We start from the raw sequence: 19,854 nt of genomic DNA, 5'->3' as shown, positions 1-19,854 counted from the left end.
CCTCTTCCCTCTAACATGACACCTTGATAAATAAGTTCTGAATTATACGTGTATTTTTTTTCCGTCTTCAGATCTGAGTAACTTGTTCAGTGGATCAACAGACAACAGCAACCCTTTCCCTTAAACATTCTTGCATATTTCATTCAGATTTAGCTTACAAAAAGCAAAATAAACAACATCATTTGGGTACAAAAATAAAATCCAAATTAAAACCTTTAACAGGACAACACGTGTCATGTTTTTTTTTTTTTTTTCCTTTTCTCTTCTCATACAGAGATAGCACAATACATAAAGTCACTGGTCACAAAAGTACACCGCAAATAAAGAAAAAAACAAAACCAAAAAAAAAAAAAAAAAAAAAAGCCACATAGGAGAGAAACTGATCCCGAAAAAGTGTACATCTTTCTTCCTCAACCTTTCCGGCCTATGAGCTAGAAGACCCCTAGTTTGTTTTCGAAGGCTGGAAGACTCGGGTGTCAGGTGGACAGAGTGTGTTTTCTCTATCTCAAAGCTGTCTTCATACACCCTCGACTTTACAAAACACAGCCCTACCAGACTCGCACATTCGTGACCCTGTTTCTCAAATACAGACTGAAGGGAAAGGGGAGGAGGGAACAGAAATCCAAACCACTGCTCTAAATATCTATATGGATTCATCTGAGCGTGAGTGTGTTCATGTGTGTGCGCGGTTTCTCTCTCAACACGTATGTACTCGTTTGCTAACATATACAGTGTATTCCTGGTTAGGTTGTGAACCAGGGGCACTTAAAAGTTGTGTAGCATTCCCCCACCGTTTCCTCACCCCAACCACTAGGGGTCACTCTTTATGTTTAGGATTGGGAGTGGGAGATCTGCTGTTTCTTATAGCGCCATTTCGCCCGCATTTCTCTTTTTTTTTTTGTTTTTAAACTCCACTGTATTTACTTTTCCAGCCCTCTAAGCTTGAACTCTTTTCCTTCGATCCAGCTTTCTTTTGAGTTGTTTTTTTGCCTTTTGAGACGCAGATACACACAGAGCAAAAGAGTGGGAGAGAGAGAGAGGGAGCGAGTGTTGTGATCGATCAGCTGTTCGCAGCACCGACAGCTGCCCCCCTTTCGACCTCTCAGCCGATCTCCTTCCACTGCCGATAGAACTCCACGATGTTCTTCAGCTCCATGCCCGCCGAGCCCGCCGCCTGCATCGCCGCCTGGCCAGGAGAAAAAAAAACAAAACAAAAAACAGAGACATGTAAATAAATTCAACTGAAATACCAAACCTGTCTTCAACATTGATACGGTACATATTTTTAGTTATTACAGCGAATGCAAATATTGTTCCAACACATCCACTGAAAAGAAAGGCAGAAAATTAAGAAAGTCACAAAGCACATGAACTAGGGCTGCAGCTAATTATTATCTAAGCAGTTATTGATTCATTTTCTGTTGATCGACAATGCACTGCAGCTCCAGTCTGATCCCCCATTCCCTCACGCCTTGGTGGAACTGGTCGAGGCTGCCTCCGAATTTCAGTAACTTTTTAAAACCAGCAAATGTGACATACAATGTCATGTGAAGTATGCTACAGGCTTCTCTCTCAGTGGTTCTCTGCTGTAGATGGATTTTTGAGGCTGATATCGACATCAATATTTGAGAGTTGCAATCTGATAAGAATCTAGCGGCCTGTATTCCTTATTTTAAAATTAATGTTTCATAAGAATCCCTTACATTTTGTTATTCAACAATTGTACCCTGCTCTAATTTCTGCCGTCAGTGGTTAGCTAAGACGTCACAGTCAGTAAACACGCTTTCCCTCACAAATGAGGGTCAATCAGTAATCAGCAAAGTGCATCATCCCACAGAGTTTCATCCATATCAGATAGTTAGTTTTAAATGTGAAATTCTGACCTTTAATTATAGCATCCTTATCAGGCCAATCATCGTAATGTTTTAACAACAATACACAAAGTAAATTGTGAAAAAAAAAAGAGTTTTGTCCTGAGGAAAGCAACAAAATCTATGTTCTGACAGGTGGTTCAGGTCTGTGGAATCTGTATGGAAACTGAGGCTCACCTGTAGATACTTAAAATTAAATTCAGTTCTACATTATGTTGTTTCTGAAAAACAAAGACTCGCTGTACGGGGACAAAGCAGTGATGAACACAGTCCCCTGAAGACAGCACTGCAGCAAGGACAGAGCAGAAACTGAAGTCCATTAAAGTTTGTCAGGTGTTTGTTCATATCGGTAATTTAACAAAAGGCGGCGAGTGACCAACCTTCATTGCTGTGGACCGAGAGCAAAGCTCTTCCACTTGATGGCCGGTAAGAATGGTCACCATGCCGGCCATGTCTTCGTCTCCGTTGCTCTGGGAGACTGTTAACTGACGACAGCTGTCCACCATCTTGTATAGATGCCTATACAACACAGAAGAGGGCCAGTCAAAGTCTAAGTCATCGAGTCAGAATGTTAACAAACAAACAGAAGGGCAACAAGGCTTTACCAGGCTTCGATGTCCTGCCGTTTCAGTTTATCTCGTTCAAAACTTCGACCCGACTCCTTCTGGCAGCGTATGTTCCTACAGAAGGACGTGATAAGAAACATCAAGAGCAACTAAGAAAGCCCCTGAAATCAGGGATTTTTCAGCATATGCCAGGAAACTTGAACAAGTCTCTAAAAAGGCAAGAAGTGAGGAGCTTCATCAGTCACGATGCTTCTACCACAGATATATATACCTGTTGCCTTTGCGAAATTCAGACTCCAGGAAGCGGATGCCATCCCTCGCTCCGGCATTTTCCTTCTTCAATCTGTCAAGTCCATCGATTACTACAACACAGAGGTAGTCCAGATTAAGTACCTGAACTAAAAGGCTTACTCAGACTGACAGACTGAATTTGAGACAGAGACTGACTTTGGTAACATTAACCTTCCATGTGTTCAAAGTAGATCTGATATTGTTGGACTTTGTCAAATAGCAAATTTATTTCTATTTCTTAAATAGTAAATGTGCAAAGAAAATGATAAAAGCAGCAAATCCTCACACTTGAGAAGCTGAAACCAACAAATATTTGGCATTTTGCTTTGCTTGAGAAATGACTTGAAACAATTACTAAACTACTTAACCTGAACCAGGCTTAAAACAATTCACTGCCTTACAAAATGACTGAGGATAAATTTTCTGTCAATCGACTGCTCGTTTCAGCACCAGATCTGTGTTCTACAATTTTTGTGGTTATATGAAATGAAATCAACAACAAAACACAAATATTAAAATGTGTGACAAGATGAGTAAGATGGGCAGAAATAAATTTGAAATGAAGGTGAATATTGGGTTTTGAAGCTGCAGCATTTAACACAAGACTTTTAGACATGAAATGTACTTGCTCACCAAGATGAACTTATGACTTTTAAGAACTTTTTCATACCACACAGAATTAAATTTAATACCTGTTTCATAATCACACTGGCCAAAGTATTTAAGTATGATGGAAAACCATTAGGGATGAAAGTGTCTAGAATTATTCATTATTATATCACATTTTTTCAGTTCATCTCTGAAGCATATAACAATTATTCATAATGATATAATTAATTAAATTAACCCAACCTGGACCAGGATAAGTGGCAGGTAAGAAAAGTGGACTAACCTTTTGCAAAATGATTAATTCATGTAAGTCCATTAAACCTGGTACGAGGCCACATCAGTGGGGCAAATGTTACACACAGCGCCCTGACTTGATGCTTAGGACAGACAGAGGAGGAGGCAGCGCACTGACCTGTCCGTGGGATGATGATGATGAAGCAGCCGCTGCCGGCCAGCTGTCGGATGAGGTTCAGGTGCTGGCACAGAGCAGCTGTGTCTGGCACCAGGTAGGGAGACATGGACGACTGGGCTTTGGGCTGCTGAAGGCTGCCCTCTAGCTGTGACACTTCCAACTGCAAGGACCAGACAGACAGAGAAACCCAACAACTGATGATGTGTGATTAATGTAAGATACACTGATACACTGTAGGTTTAACGGTCACAGAAACGCAACGCAGGGCTCCAACACTGTTTCCACGGCCTCTATCAGATGAGTTTTAGATGGAAGCTGGCTGGTTTAAAACAACCCTTCAACCAAACATTACTGAGAGGATGCAAATGAGGATTATTGAGTGGATACAGGCAGAGTAAACAGTCAGAGGACAGAGTGATAATGTAAAAACCTGTAGTCGAAGCTGGGCCATATCCCTCATTAAGCGATTTCGACGAGCCTCCTCCTCAGCCTGGACAAACAAAGATAAAACAAAGGAAAGTCAGCATCAAATGGGACAGTTGCTTCGCACACAAGTAAAAACCGTTTTGGCTCCAGGTCGTAATTTAAACATTTTTCACAGTTACTGAGGTCAACAGTTACATAACAACACCATTTCTTTTACTGTCTAAACTAAACTCTCCAACAGAGTAATGAGACTGGACTGAATGCATGCCCCCTGTGGCTGTTCTGGTCATTGTTCCGTTCAGATGTCACTCACCATTCGGAACTGGGCCTTGGCCTGCTGCACCAGATTGTCCTGTTCGGACTGGCTGACGCTGGTGAAGATGCCCGCCTCTGGGTTGAAGTGCAGCACGTTGCCCTGGAGATTTGTTAGGAAGTGGCCAAAACTGCGAATGCAACAAACTCGCACCACACACTGGAGAAAAGAGACAGAAGAAAAATGACTTTTACCTTATACTGCAACATACCCTGGTTAAGTTCAGTGCCTAAATACGTTAAGACACAGTGATGATAACAGATATATGTCATATATATATAATATATATTCCAGATCAATATTTTTATGGAGAACACAACTTAATTGAATCAAATGAATGCTAATGCTGCTCTGTGTTTGCTGAATGTTTAAACAAGCAGCTGCTTGCTAACATGTTAGCCATGACAATTGTATAAGGTGATAATGTGTTAGTGTTGTAATTACAGCTGGGCTGTCACCAAGCAGCACAAAAAACTTGTTAATTCAGATTTAAGGATGGTTTTGGTTTCAATTAGTCAAACTCAAGACAACCGTCCCCACCCCCCTCCCTCCCGTTCCTCACACCCTCTTGTGGACTGGTCCTGGTGACATGCCGGTTAGTACACATTTTAGCACTGCAGATGGTGAAGAATGGCGTGATTCGTGAGCAAAGGAAGAAACAGACAGGAAAATGTATGATCCCGATAAGGAGGATTTGGTCTGAATCAGAGTTTCAACTAACAGTTATTTCCTTCATCAATTTGAGCCCATTCCATGGTCTGCTATGTGTTGTCTAAGAAAATACTGGCCCAGTGTAAAAAGAGAACACAACTACCAAAGTCATGTGTCAGTAACAATAAGACCGTACTCTGCAAGGTGAAGCTAATGACATTTGTGTTTTTCGGTATTCTTAACTCACACTGACCATCCATAAAATCTGAATCCACTGTGTGTGTGTGCCTGTGTGTTCGCATTAGTTTACCTCCTGTAGGGGGGTGAGGGAGGGGCTGCGGTGAGTAAAATCGAGGCGGCGGTGAGCTACACTGAGAGCAGGCAGGTGTCGCAGAGCCAAATCCTCAGGCAGCAGCAGACTCTGGACCAAACCGGGCTGCTCACATTCATTTAACAGCTCTGTCACCTCTGCGTTCAGACCAAGCTCTGCAATACACACGGATAAATAAATAAACTCGAAGCACAGTCATTAGTGTGTTAAAAAAAAAAAAAAAAAAAAAAGAAAGAAATCACACAGGGAGACAAATATTCATAGTGAAAGCTGAGTATTAACACTGTTTGTAAAGTGAGCCAACAGTACAAGAGGGAGAGAAGTGCTTGGAGATGTGGACAAGACACAATACAAATAAAAAGACAAGGACAAGGAATAAATAAAGAACTGCCAACATGGTAAATCACCACATTACATTAAATGGCACAAACAAATAATATTCCCTAATTTGTTTCAGGTCTCCTTTGAACAAAATGTTTATAAAAAGTAGACTATACAAAAATATTTATAATAATTTACTAATGACATTATTCACTAGAAACAGACCAAAATGGTAATACTGATTTCTTTTCATAAGAAAATCAGACAATTGTTCTGTGACCATGCAATGCTTTAACTGCTTTACTTTGGATTCATGAAAGAACCACGTGTAAGCCAGTTTGTTTTTAAGTGGCATGTATGACTGATTTCAGAATTTGTGGCGAAAAATGCTTGTTTATTTTGATAATATTCTTCTCACCATATCCGTGAGAGATACAGAACTGGGAAGAAGGATTTGAGACAGCCCACCCTGCACGTAATCAGTTCATTGAAAGCATCGCTTTGCCTTTAATGCCTAAAAACCTTTGCACAGTACTGTAAATCATGGCTGGCTAATTTAAGTGAAAGATTTTTTCCCCATTTTACAGGCATAGATATTTTGGTATCACAACTTTTACAGTTCAGTAGATGCTATTTGTTAGTAAACTTTTCCTTCCCCGTGGGAATAAAACCTCAAACCCTGACTGCTGCTGTGACAAGTATAAATCTCTGTACAGTGCAGTCTAGCAGTAACTCACCAGCCTCGAGCATCTTGCTGCCATCTGGTAGCAGGTTGAGCAGCACGGACAGTCGGTTCCACAGACTTTGAGAACTCTGCAGGGAGAGCAGTGGATTACAGTCGACTAAATATACACCTAAGATGTCAGCGTTTCATGGTCAAAGCAGGAGGTGCTGCACGCTTACCTGTGCACACATGAGGATAATATCAGTGTTGGTCCTTAGCCAGTCAACAAAGACTTTCACCACCTGGATCAAACCCTGATTGGTCAGGATCTCCAGCTTCTCTAAGAGGGTTTTCTCACTATGCACAGACTGAGTGCTGTGTTGGCTACCTTCCGAATCAGAGTCCAAGTCTAGAGACGAAGGTAAAACAGAAGTTGAGCAGAAAGAAAACATCGATTTCAGTGACATCTTGAGCTCTTTGTGAACGCATTAAAAATGAAACAGATGAACAAGAAGGCTTCCTAAAACAATATCACAGATTGCATGTAAAACTAAGCCAAAAATCCCATTACCATGTTCATTGGTGCCATTGGCAGTGCCAGGGTTAATGTCACAGGGTGAATCCCCATGAGGAGGAGGAGGAGTTTCTTGGGAGGGGGGAGCAGAAGCGTCAGTGGGGGTGGGAATACCCGAGGACGATGAGGCTTGAGGTCTCAGCAGCATGTTACTGAAGGTCGGTGCCAGGCGGAAGCAGCGCTTGGCCTGGAAGAGTTGCGAGGACATGGCCTGGAGGTTACTGCTGATGCTGGAGTCGCTGGGCATGAGGGGCCCGTTGGTGGTTGGATGGGCATCGCTGTCCCTGTCGCCTCCTTCTTCCTTGGGTTGGTCTTCATCTTCCTCTTCATCCTGGTGCTCCCGGGCCTGGCCCTCCAAGTTGTCGGAGTTCTCCGTGTCCTCCATGTCTTCCAAATCTGAGCGAGACTCCTGGCTGTTCATGTCTGAGTCGGTCTCTACATCAAACGCCGTTCCTCCTTCCTCCTCCTCCTCTGAGCCACTCCCCCAGCTGCCCTCCTCACCCAGAGGGTCTCTCTTACTCTCTTTCCTGACAGAGGAAGGATTGAGGGGGGGTCCTGTCGTGGTGCCACCTGTTGAATCAGCACGGCCCCTCTTCTCTTCATCATCATCTTCATCTTCGCTCTCAAAGCCTTCGCTTAGGTCGCTTTCGTCCTCTCCTCGACCATCCTTGCGGGCACAGCGGCGTCGGCGGAGCCGCGAGAGGCGGGTGTACTTCTTCTTCTGCCTCTGTTTGTCCTCTTCCAACTTGCGCTGTTCTTCCACGCTGCTATGCTTTTTGGAACCAACCCTTTCACAGCCATCTTCATCCTTTGCCTCCTCCTCCTCATCATCTTCTTGCTCCAGGGAGCCATTCTGCAGAGGCCTCTCAGGGTGATTTGTCGGTGGACCTGACAAATCCCTCGTGTCCAGGTCATCTAGATAAGAGAAGAAAAATTCACTTTTTTTTTCATTAAGTCTGATTGTAAAAGACGTCTTGTTGACATATTTTACTTTGAACAAGATATTTCACATAACAAATGAAATGTTCTCCACTGGGTTAGTCCTAAAATAGCATGTCAGACAGAGTGATTAAATACATTCAACTTTAAATTGCTCTTGACAGCCAGCCGAGCCAATTGCGTAAACGCACGGAGAAACTTCACATACTGCTGTAGTTATCCCAAAGGATTTTAAACCACAAAGAGCAGCACTTTAATCCTAAAAGATGTTGCTGATGAGGATAAACAGGGATTGATGCACTGATCTGTGTAGCAGACAAAGGCCGGGAGATTCCCTGTTCTGCGCTGACTTGTGAGGATTTTTTTCAGAACTAACTTGTCGTTTTTCTTCTCCACATATGGAGACAGGGTTTTCCCTCTCTCACCTGTGGCGTCAGTGTGAAGTGGAGGCACCTGGCTCTCCCCTTCCTCCAGTTCAGCCTGCAGCCGGATGTTCACGTGGTTCACCAGGTGGGAGAACAGGGCCAGAGTAAAAGCTATGGATGCACTGTACTGCTTCGACCCTAAAGACACAATACAGCAACAATAGTTAATACAAGAAAAAAACATTACTGTGAAATGTGTAATTTTCTTTTATATCAACAGATGATCATCATTTTCATAAGGCAGCATTTCCCAGAGCAGTATAAATCATGCATAGCTAAAAATAACAACTTATCAAAAAGATGATTTATATTTCTAAATTTCAAGTTTGTGTCCAAATTTCAGTCTGGGAGTCAATCCATCACAGATCCTCTTATGATGGCAGGAAACATGGACAACTTCAGTGGGTGTTTCTGGACAGAGTTGTGTGGCCTCTGGCTCGCTCGCTGCACAGCTCCTCAAAGCTAAAATTAAATCTGGCTAGTGTCTTCTTCCTTTTCTTTCTCATTCTATTTTGAATTTGATTTAGATACTGAAGACAGCACAGAAACTGAATTACACCTTTGAAACAACATTTAAAGAGAAAGGCTGCTGGTTGTTCACCGCTTTAAAGCTATAAATAAGTTATTAACACAAACATGAAAAATAATTTTTGAACTCCAACGCACAGCAACCACAATTTTGGCCCTTAGCGTCACACTAACGTTAACACCGACCTCCCCTCTTCAGGCTGTGCACCACCATCAGACAAGTGACCACCATCTTGAAGACGAGGGTGTCGGGCAGCACAGGGCAGGAGCTGTCAGTGTGCTGCTGCTGCTGCTCCTCCTCCTCCTCGCTGGGGGAGTGGTGAGCACCACCATGTGCTGGAGGCGGCAGGTAGAACAGCACCAGGTTGAAGTCCTCCAGCACCGACTGACAGAGTGACGTCAGCTCTGTCTCCATCAGACTACATAGAGACAGAGGAGGGGAAACAACATTGAAAAAAAAAAAAACAGCATTGAAAAAAATATACAAGCTAAACATAATTAAGCAATGAATAACCCAAGGATAACAATACAGCGATTCAGTGGACAGTGTAGGTTGACCAGGTTGTAATATGTGCTTATATTTGCTGCCCTTCACATTTGCTCCTGAACTACTTGCACATTGTTTTGGTAGTAAAAGTGGTTTGTTTGAACATTTTTAAAAAGAGTAAACACTTTGCCTGTGTTGTGTTCACTGAGCCAAAGGTTTATTTCCACTGTGGACTTTGGTTCTAAAACAGCGGACGAACAGTGTGGCACTAGTCAGGAGATGAGGGACAGCTCGAGCACTCACCTGTTCTTGGGCTGCAGCAGACTCTGGAGGTACATGAAGCTCACCAGGAGCCGCTTAATGTCTTTTGATCTGCAGAGAAAAGGTCATAAAGAATTGAAAATTACAGCTAACAGACAGTGTTGGTGGTGTTGTACTGGGAATGTATTATATTCAGAATGGTTTCTGAATATAAGAAATTCTGCCACCCTCATGTAAATAGGAAGGGAAAAAAAATAAGAAAAACCTCTCAGTATAACACGTCTCCTTTAACTGTGACTTCAATAATTAACATGATTGATTTTACACATTTCTGACAATGTCAACAGAAATTCAGATTAAATGGCACAGCTATTGTACTGGTTTGCAATAGGTTTAGCAGGTGTACTTAATAAAAGGGTGCAAACTGGTACAAAAAGTTTGTACAGCGAACTCACCATGGCTCAGTTAAGCTTTACTCATGTACATGAAACAAAACGGCATTGTTTTCCGTCCAGGTTGCAAAAGAATTTGTTAATCTTATTTGCTCCATGCACAATCTTAATCTAAATAATCCCGATGGTAAATAAATTGTGCAAAAGTACCATCAAACATTTGTCAATATGCAGCTTAACACGTAAAGTTATTCAAGTGTCTCTGAAATATTTTGGACGCCATCGTGGAAAAGCCACATGAGAAAAAATTCATTTATACTTCCACAAGCGCCAAGCATTATCTCCTGAAACGCTTATTTTACATTCTACATTTGTGTGTATATTTGTCTTTTATTCCCACTGAACCCTGTTACATTTGTTGCTTAAACAAACTAATTTCCACATAGGGATCATCAATCATCTAATCCAATCTGCAGTGAGATTTTGCTTTATCCGACCAATGATTAGAGCGCCTTTGTGATTCAAAAGGCGAGAACACGAGACGGTAATTAGGCAAAGCCCCAGATATCAATTGGGACTAGATTAAAATTACTCTGGGATGTCAGTGCTGTGAAGTCAAACTAGTCCGTTTATTTCAGGCTGATCAACCAGTGAAAATCATTAGTGATACCACTGCTGTCCAGAGAGGGCTCATTATTTAAGGATGCCTCAGAAGGCTTGGGCTGAAGTGAGAACATTTTAATTTAGAGAAATTCTTGTCGTACAATATAAACTAGGAATGATCAACAACTCTTTCTTCAGGTTTCAGAGCTGGACGGGGACCAGAAATCCCGTAAATCCACCTCACCTTTGCCGAGATGGAGACAGCTTCTTCATTTCCTGCTTCTTCACTTGGTGGTACATCTTGGCAGCTTTGTCGAACAGGCGCTTCAGGTTGCCATAGGCGCCCTCAAAGGGGGCTTCTGATTGGATGCTAAACACACACAGAATATCTGTTAAACCTCGTAACTTATAAGATCTGGTTCAGTTTCCTATATGCCTTGTGGTGGCACGTAAATATTCCTCACCAGCGTAGGTAGTAATAGGTCGCTTCGACATTGTAGAACTTGCTCCCTGCCAGTGTGCCCAGTTGGTTAAAAGGCATTCCTGCAGACAGGTGGGTAAAGAAATGGATAAACAAGTTAACATTTCATTTTAGAGTTGCCTGATGTGGACTGATAACCATTAGCTAATGTTCACTGCTCAATATAAAGATAACACATGCCAAATCGTTGCCGTGATGAAAGCCAAGACCACAAGCAACTTCTGCAGAACTGTAGTAGTGCTCCCTTTTCCCAAAGCATCCACTACGATTTAGCAGAAGCTGGAATTTATCTGCACCGCGTTGTGACCTTTGTGCATACTTATTACGAGTAAGTATTAGGAAGGAGTGGGGCTTTACACTTACAGTATTTTGAGGCAAGCAGACCGTCATAAACATAAACTACTGGCGTCAAATATTTGACCTCAGCCACTGGCTGTGTCATATATTGGCACTGCTCATGTCTAATATTCTGATGTACTTCTATGTCACTTCAGGAACATGGAAGTTAGCTCAGCATAACTGTTAAATGTGCTTATCATCACAGAACAGTTGAACATTTTTGGGAAGTACCCAGCAGCTCTGCCGGTAAGCTTATTATACTACCTCTAGACAGAGTCAGTCTAGCTGTTTACCACTGTTTCCAGGCTTCATGCTAAGCTAAGCTACGCTAACCAGTAGTTTTCAGCTGCTTTATTTTTCTACTGAACAATTGAATTTAAGATTTGTTATTTTTTTATGGGTCACCTAAAGAATAATTTCTGAATAAAATTATTTTCACACCTTTTAAGAAACAAAATATTCCTGCCACTCTCTCAGCCCAGAAAACTTTACTGGGTTCTTTTCGACAATGGGAACAGCAGGGCCCTGTGCGAAGAAGTGTTACATTACAGTCACTCACCCACATGTGGCATGACAGACAAGGCCTGATGGTAAAACCTCTCTGCCAGCTGCTCAGCCTCCACTCCAGCCAGCTCATTCTGGTAACGTGCTGCAGAAGGAAGAACAGCAAAAATCCCAAAAAATGAAAAGTTTTTAAGTAAATGTTAGCAAGAAAAAATTATTTTGGTTGTGTAATCTATATGACCACAGGATCATAACAGATAATAATGGTGATACTGGGTCTCAGTTATTTCTGAAATGTTCTTACAAACAAATCCAGAGAGCAGACACAGTTCCCATATACTTCTGAAACGTTCAGTTAAATAATGTATTATAAAAATGTGATATCAATATCTCTGTATTATGAGTCCAAACCAACCAAACAGACTCTGCCAATTATACTGTACAGCTTGGCCAAAATTTCCCACGCTGAATGACACACACATGCTGTCTCACACCTCTACAAGCTGGCTAGAGAGATGAATTAATTGCATGTTCTATTATCATGTTATTACCTAGATCTCCAAGGTAGACCAGACAGCGATGACAGGCCATCTGTGCCCACTCCATCTCCTTGGGGGTGGCTGACACTGGTTTCTTTCGGCCTGTGGGGAACAATTACACAATTTATATTTTCCCCCAATTTCAAGCGTTTAGTTGATGCACTTATCCAGAATGACTTGGAGTTATGTAACAAGAAAACAAGATTAAATTCCAGCAATGCAAAAGTTTGGAATCAGAGGAGAGTCTGAATATTAGAGACAGAGTTCAGATATGACTTGATATTATTTCTCTCCCTAAGGTGTAAATGTCCAGAGAAGCTTTTGTTTTACAGGGCCAAGAAACAACATGAATCTGTTATAAGTTTTGATGAGTTAAAATTAGGATCACAGGCCCCGTTTAGCCCTTAGTATTTCTAAAAACCCTGACATCCAGTGGCATTGTTAAGACCACAGAGTAGGAGACAAGCTCCTTCGAGGCAAAGGTCGAGTACAGACTGTAACACACCACCACCTTGGGTGACCCTACACCTGCCTGTTTGACTTTGCTGACAACAGACTGACTAGGCCCTTCTCCACCTCCTAGTCTGCTTTGAATAGTACAGGGGAACGTTGACATGTGATACGGAATTTAAACAATAGACACAAACAGGCTAGTGTAAATGTAAAGGTGTGATAATACTGAAAAACGAGTTAAACACAGGCTACATTATAATACCAGCCATAAATTTAGGCCAAACTTTACTAGACTAGTGTGCAATAAAAACTGTAAACAAAACAGGTCTTCATCAAAGCAAACACTTTGACTTGACATAATACAAAAAATCCAAATCAACAATGATTTTTCTCTATTCCAATGTTCTGGTAAGCCAGTGAAGCTTTTTATTTTATTTTATTTTATTTTATTTTATTGTAGTTTCCTATATGTGAATGTTACACATCCTTCTCACAAACATTAACTAAGAGATCTGATGCTGCTTGAATGTTTGAATGTTCTATGTCTGTATCTGTGCTTGAATGTGTGTTTTGTGAATCTGCATCTGACCGATCAGCGGGTCTGTGACATGGGTCCAGTCGATGCAGTCCTGCAGCTCCAGCTGGTAATGGGACTGGATGTAGAGCAGTAGGTGCTGGTAGAAACCCACACCGGCGATCAGGTGTGTACGGTAGGCACACTCCAAAGCGCTGCGACTATGGATGTGCTACAGTGTGGGGAAAGAGAAAAAGTTAGAGGTATGACGAGAATAACAATCATAAACATTATCTACACAGCACACGTGGAAACCTAAAATATACTGTACATGCAGAAATGTAGTAAAAAAAAAAATACAACCACTAGAAAGAATACAAGATTAAAACTGGCACATTTGTGAGTGTGATGAGAGAATCCAACAATTTGTGTTTTAAGAAGATTTTTCTCAAATTAAACACGATTAGGAAAAAATATGCAACAAACGTCTAAAAACTCACGTGCTAACACCAGATAAAGCTTCAAGGGAGTGAAAACTTGTGAACACAGTATTGACATCTCATCAAGGCTTAAGTTGATCTGGCCAATTAGTCTGCAAACAGTTGCTTACTTACACATCCAGAAGTTATGAAGCAACATTAGCATTCATTTGGAGTCGTGTTAGTGTCCGTTTGATGGATCTAAGTCCAATATTCACTCTCCTTTGGCTCTATTTTTGGTCTTTGCCAACTCCTGAGGGAAATATCTGGCTCTTTAGCTGCTAAATGCTCCACTATGTCCTCTCACGAGTCCCTAACTGTGTCTGTGTTTTGGTACTGAGCAGGTAGTGTACAGGGTACAGATACTTTATGGGCTAGTGAAAACTAAACGGCAAACGTCTCGCCTTAGACTTGACCTTTAAAGGGGCTAACTATTTTGAAGAAATAAAAATTCTGACATTATGTCAAAGATGTCTGAGTATTCTCTTGCATGGATATCTAGTGAAGTCCACATGCTAACCAGCTACCCCAAGCCCATCTGAAGACAAGATTGCAAGACACTGTAGTGTCCAGTCTGTCCACAGCCCAACATGAAGAGAGTAGGCTATAAACCTGTGTTGCAGCAATCCTTGCTCTGCAACATTCCTCCACTCTTTTCTCATGTTCAGCTATTGATGCTGCTGCCCTCCCTCACATTCCTTGACCTCTCATGACTCGTCCTCTCATCGTGCCACCACTACATGTCTCTCTCACTGGGCAGACTGGGTGTGAAATCGTTGACAACAGTCTTAACAATGACCTAATAAAACAACCAGTTACATAATCAGATTGCAAGGTAAACCTGTGTGGAAAACATTATCCCCCAAACAATGCAGGTTTGGCAACATGTCAACAACTGCCCTATGCTGAGGTTAGACGGGAGGGTTGAAACTTGGTTCTGATTAGACATTAGACAACCCGGTCCTGAACCACACATGCAGCGTGCTATCATGTGCCCTCCGGACGACAGGAACACAAAAAGGGCTGGTAAACACTTAATGGGTTTTTGGACAGTCCACGGGCCCACTGGGATTTATGCCAGTATACCCGATGGCCAGTCCAACTATGGCAGAGACGAAGAAGAGGTACCAAAGAGTGTATTTCATTGTTTCTTATGATAGGGGTCATTCAAACTTTCTGGCAATATGCTGCCCTACATTTGTTTAGAGGATGAATCTGAAACTTGGCCAGTTCTTACACCTTTTAGACAGAAACCAGGGTGTCAAGAAAGCTAATAAGCAAAAAAAGTGGTTTGCTAATGCATTCAGAGAGGCATTTTCCACAGCTGCAGAGCCAGTTACCTTCTTGTTGGTCTTGATAACCTGGATGACCTCATAGTAAACCTTCCTCCAGAGCAGCTCCTCAGCCTTACGGCCATAATCGACAGGGTGGAGAAACATCAGTTTCACACAAAGTTCCCTCAGCCTGAAAACACATACACACAAAAAACAGGCGCACACATGCTTAAGTGAAGGAGGTGGAAACCATTGATGGTTTCAGCTTCTCATTTGTGAGGACTGGCTGCTTTTCTGTCATACTGTATATGACAGTGGGTCAAACACACACACCAAGCAGCCAGTTTATTAGGAACATGTAGCTAAAACTAATGCAGTTTAATACACCAGTCCTTCAGCTCTGATTATTATTCAGGAGCAAGATATTTTAAAAACATCATCATGAGCTCTGACTTTGCAAATGGCATTTTTCCCCAGCTGTTTGACATTTAAAAGACGAGGACAAAGTAGCTCAATCAATAAAGAAAATAATCAGCACCGTTTTACAGATGCTACATCAGTGACAACTGATAATTGTGGAACCCTGGAGAAAAAGAAATATTTGTGGCATCACTCATAACCTTGCTTTTCCGTTCTATGACTCACATAGTCTGTGTGAACTGATTCAGAAGTCAGAGTTGTTTGTCAGAATATTGTGAAATCTCAGTCTCCACTTCATGTGCTCAGCCAATGGCAAGATTATGTTAATACTGTTAGACAAGTACATGCAGTGTTTCTCATTATCCCTCCTTTTAAAGATGCTGCGGTACTTGGTCCTTCCATTTCTCAATGCCAGAGAGGACACTGAAAAATATCAGCTTCACCTTGCACTGGGGTGCCAAATTATCCTATTTGCAAGGGAAGTATAATATACATCTACAGTTCTGACATTAAACTATGCCTTTGTGGATCTGTTTACCAGTGGATACCTCTAAATACAGGTGTAAAATTATCCCAAAATGTGTCCAATGGAATCTGATCACACATGCCACATTCAGAGGCGCTAAGGGATGCATGCCCTGGTATTGTAAGTGCAAAGGCAAGGTGATATTTATAACTCTCATATTTGTCTGCCCAGCAGCCCAAAACACAAAGACAGTCAATGTACTGTAAATGACAAGGAACAGAAAAGCAGCAAATCTTCAGTTAGAAGCTGGAACTGGCAAAGGTTTGGCATGTTAAATTGAAAAACGACACAATTAATCCATTACCAAAAGAGTTTCTGTTTAACTATCAGCTTACTGATTAAGCTCTACATGCAGCCCTGGTCACACCAAAGACCCATCTACTCAACTTTTTTAGAGAGTGTATGTTTAAAGTGTATGTAGACAATGACAATGCTCTACACACAGTCACTGAAAAGGATGAGATACCATCTCTTGTCTGTCTGTGTTGACAAGCATCAAGTCTGGTTCTCACATTTACTTCCAACTTCCTCTCTCTCTCTTTCTCTTTTTGAGTTTTCAGTTAGTTGTATCCAGTAAGCAAGCAAGAACTGAAATCCTGTTCTCTAATTCTATGACTATGGGTAAATAAGTATGATTTCTTTTGTTTGAACAGGCTAAATAACTTTCATCCAGGTGGTGAGAAAGTCTTTGGAGAGTCTGAAAATATCATCAGAAAAGCAGTTAGTGTTTTTAAATAACCTTCTGGGTTCTTCAGACGGTTAACTAACTCTTTGAGAAGCCGCTGTGACCCAAGACAGCATGATACAGAGCAAGCCACGTTAGCTAAATGAAATGGAGGTGAGGCACAGGTGGCTGAGGTTTGAGTTTAAATTGATCAGGATGTTCACAACAACTGGACAGGTAATACTTCCTTTCACACACACTGCTGAGACTGCTGGACATACTTGTTGCGAAGGCTGATGTTCTCCGGCTTGAAGACCTCTCTGTAGGATGCTTTGCTGCCGATGATGACATCCAGCTTGTGCACAGACTCCACCACAGCCCTGTGTAGCGTTGGGAAATAGACAACATTAACATAACGGCAAGGCTAAACATTTACAGGTCGATAAGGGATATCAGGCGCTTGCAAACAAAATCCTTCCTGTTTCATTTCTTTATAACAAAGACACCAGTGACAAGTTCAGCTAATGCAGCGACTTAACCTATGTTACACTGACAAGCCTGGGGGAATGCTGGGATAATCATTATTGTCCTGGCAGGTTACTGAAAGGAAGAGTAACTGGATTTTTTCTTGTAATGGCAAAGCGCTAAGTTAGCTAGCACAATAACGTCCAATTAGCACCTTGGTTAGCCTGGCAAAACGGCCTCGCCAACTTACCTGTAAAGCCTCTTGATGAGAAGGACTTTCGCCTCTGGCTCACTGTCCTGCCCCGGTCCACTCATATTAGCGACTACCCGGTTGTTTGATCACACGCTCCAGCGTTCAGTCGCCGTTTCCTCCAACCCTCCCGACACACAGTTGTCACGGCTACTCGGGTTTGTTCCCCGGCAGTGACAACCGTGTTGATAGCCAGCTAGCGCTAGCTATCAAGGTAGCGCTAGCTTTCCTCCCCTTCCCACCGAGTCTCTTTCGTTTCTTGTGTCCTTTGGCGAGACCCCCTCTACCCATCCGTTCTGAAACCCGGGTAGGAGGGGGTGCCAGGTGATCTACGCTCTTCCTGGTCAGCTAAAACGCTCTGATATGCTTCTTGTGTTGTTCCCTGTTCCAGCCATTGCTACGAAGGCGGCCATTATTCCTAACAGGCAGTGACCGCCTGGATATCGCGAGACTACAGATCACACTCACGAGATTACATCGAGGGTTGCCAGGTACTCTGCAAATGCTTAATTTCCGAAAAACGTAAGAAAAACGCTTCTTGACCCCCAGTAAAAAAAAAAAAAAAAAAAGACAACGGACTTGAAGAGCTGAAATACATTTAAAAGCACAATTAATTATTATGTAAGGGAGTGAGAAATCTTCACTTTATGTGGGGATTACAGCAGGCATTGCCTTTTATGTTCCTTCCACCACTAACTTTGTATGTGTGACATGTTGTTTGAACTTGCCTTTAGTCTGTTTCCCACCGCTATGAATCAAACCATGGCGTTAAGATTAGGGTTAGGGTTATTTTGTGGGGCTGTTACTTTTAACAAAGTAAAACTTTAGGGAGGTTCCACCTCTAGCACTGTGTTTGTTTTTTTAGCATATTTTAGTGGACTCCCAAGAAATTCCCAAGAAAGCTCCTCCCAGAATCACCTGAGCAGAAGTCTAATCAGCCAAAATAAATGAATGGAAACCTCTGTGTGGCTATGCAGGGCCTTTAATAAGTCCCTACTGACTTCAAGCATCTAAATCAGACATGAGCAATACAGTAGTATAACAAATAACTACAGTATTAGTTCTTTCCAGTTCACAATTTTGCATTCATACTTCACTTATCATGCTTTACTTGTTGTTTGTTCCTTACAAGAGTCAAGGAAGGCATGGGGTTGATGATTGCTAATAATGTCAGAATTATGCTTACGAATAAGAATTGTGGGTCACTGTGCCCCCATTGCACAAAGACCATGGCCACTGTAAACTCTGTTGATGTAATTCCTCCTGTTTGCCAATAGATGTCTATAAAGATTGTATCTCAACAAAAGGAATGTTAAAGTCATAGAGGAATGGCATTTTGAAAGATGCTTCCCTCCATGCATTTTCTGTGTATCCTGACTGTGCAAGCAGGATTTTGCTATGACAGATAATGATGTACGGGATCAGTGAAATTTCTAGGTCAGTGGGGTGTGAGTCAAGGAGAAATGGGCTGTTTTAATAAGGTGCTGGTCCACAGTGTGATGTGTTTTTTGGCTGAAATTTTATAAGCTTGATGATATTTCTCACCAAGTAAAAGTAATGTAATTTTGATATAAATCCATTATTACAATTATAAGTGTATTTGATGCTCAGGTGTGAAGCAGGTTGAGGTGGAACCAGCTCTGTTTGTTCTGTTTACACAGCACGAGCTATTGCTCCTCCACTGTGCTAATTTTTTTCTGCTCTGTCCAAACTCTGAAGTTGCCAACCCACTAAGGAACTGCAGGCGATTAAGTGTAGGAGGATGAGGATAATTACAAGCTTGCTATATTCAGTCCAATCCCCAGCTCCCCAGATCCTGCCTGCCATCCTCGCTCTCTGCACCTCAGCTGGAGAGAATGTGAGGAAATGATCTGCTCTGCTCACCAAGAGAAGAATCACAGTCCTGACATGCAGAAAAAATGTGGACAATCCAGATGAGCAAGCACTGTGATGCAACCACAAGGCACGTATACTTACCTGTGGTCTTACAAAATGGGAGTGGATGAGCTTGTAGGTCTAGAAAATTAATGAAACATTGGAAGAGAAGTACAACCATCAAAACAGATCAATAATCTAAACAATTGTATATCCACACAGCATACAGAGTTTGTTTTCAGAAAGAATTAAAAGTTCAAAATTTTTGGACTTGATAGAGGATTTAGTTTCCTGTACAATTTTCTGATATTTTAAGGACTAAACAATGAATCATTTAATCTGAAAAATAATTCACAGATTAATCGATGATCTAAATAATCATCAGTTTATAAAGAGGAAATGAACAA

At 41.8% G+C, this 19,854-nt stretch overlaps 1 protein-coding gene across 1 annotated transcript; it reads right to left on the bottom strand.

Annotated features, from left to right (window-relative positions):
- Positions 1–836: 836 nt before the first annotated feature.
- smg5 (SMG5 nonsense mediated mRNA decay factor) lies at positions 837–17,995 on the bottom strand. Its single transcript, XM_041044678.1, has 22 exons — positions 17,573–17,995; positions 17,139–17,237; positions 15,314–15,437; positions 13,570–13,726; positions 12,540–12,629; positions 12,044–12,133; positions 11,129–11,207; positions 10,909–11,034; positions 9,712–9,780; positions 9,108–9,340; positions 8,394–8,531; positions 7,027–7,944; positions 6,695–6,864; positions 6,529–6,604; positions 5,450–5,625; positions 4,489–4,647; positions 4,180–4,239; positions 3,750–3,909; positions 2,709–2,799; positions 2,477–2,551; positions 2,252–2,390; positions 837–1,186 (listed from the first exon to the last, which is right to left on the bottom strand). The coding sequence occupies exons 1-22, from the start codon at positions 17,635–17,637 to the stop codon at positions 1,103–1,105; spliced, it is 3,378 nt and encodes a 1,125-aa protein (XP_040900612.1). The 5' UTR covers positions 17,638–17,995; the 3' UTR covers positions 837–1,102.
- Positions 17,996–19,854: the final 1,859 nt, after the last annotated feature.

This window comes from Toxotes jaculatrix, chromosome 8, assembly GCF_017976425.1.
Source record: "Toxotes jaculatrix isolate fToxJac2 chromosome 8, fToxJac2.pri, whole genome shotgun sequence".
Classification (NCBI taxonomy): domain Eukaryota; kingdom Metazoa; phylum Chordata; class Actinopteri; family Toxotidae; genus Toxotes; species Toxotes jaculatrix.
This window is presented reverse-complemented; position numbering and strand designations above follow the sequence as displayed.

Excerpts from the sequence above, each read along its gene's own strand:
- smg5 (XM_041044678.1), bottom strand. The coding sequence starts at position 17,637 with ATGAGTGGACCGGGGCAGGACAGTGAGCCAGAGGCGAAAGTCCTTCTC. Across the intron at positions 12,630-13,569 it reads TGTCACAGACCCGCTGATCG|GCCGAAAGAAACCAGTGTCA; the intron begins GTCAGATGCAGA and ends TGTTCCCCACAG. Across the intron at positions 2,391-2,476 it reads CGGCAGGACATCGAAGCCTG|GCATCTATACAAGATGGTGG; the intron begins GTAAAGCCTTGT and ends TGTGTTGTATAG.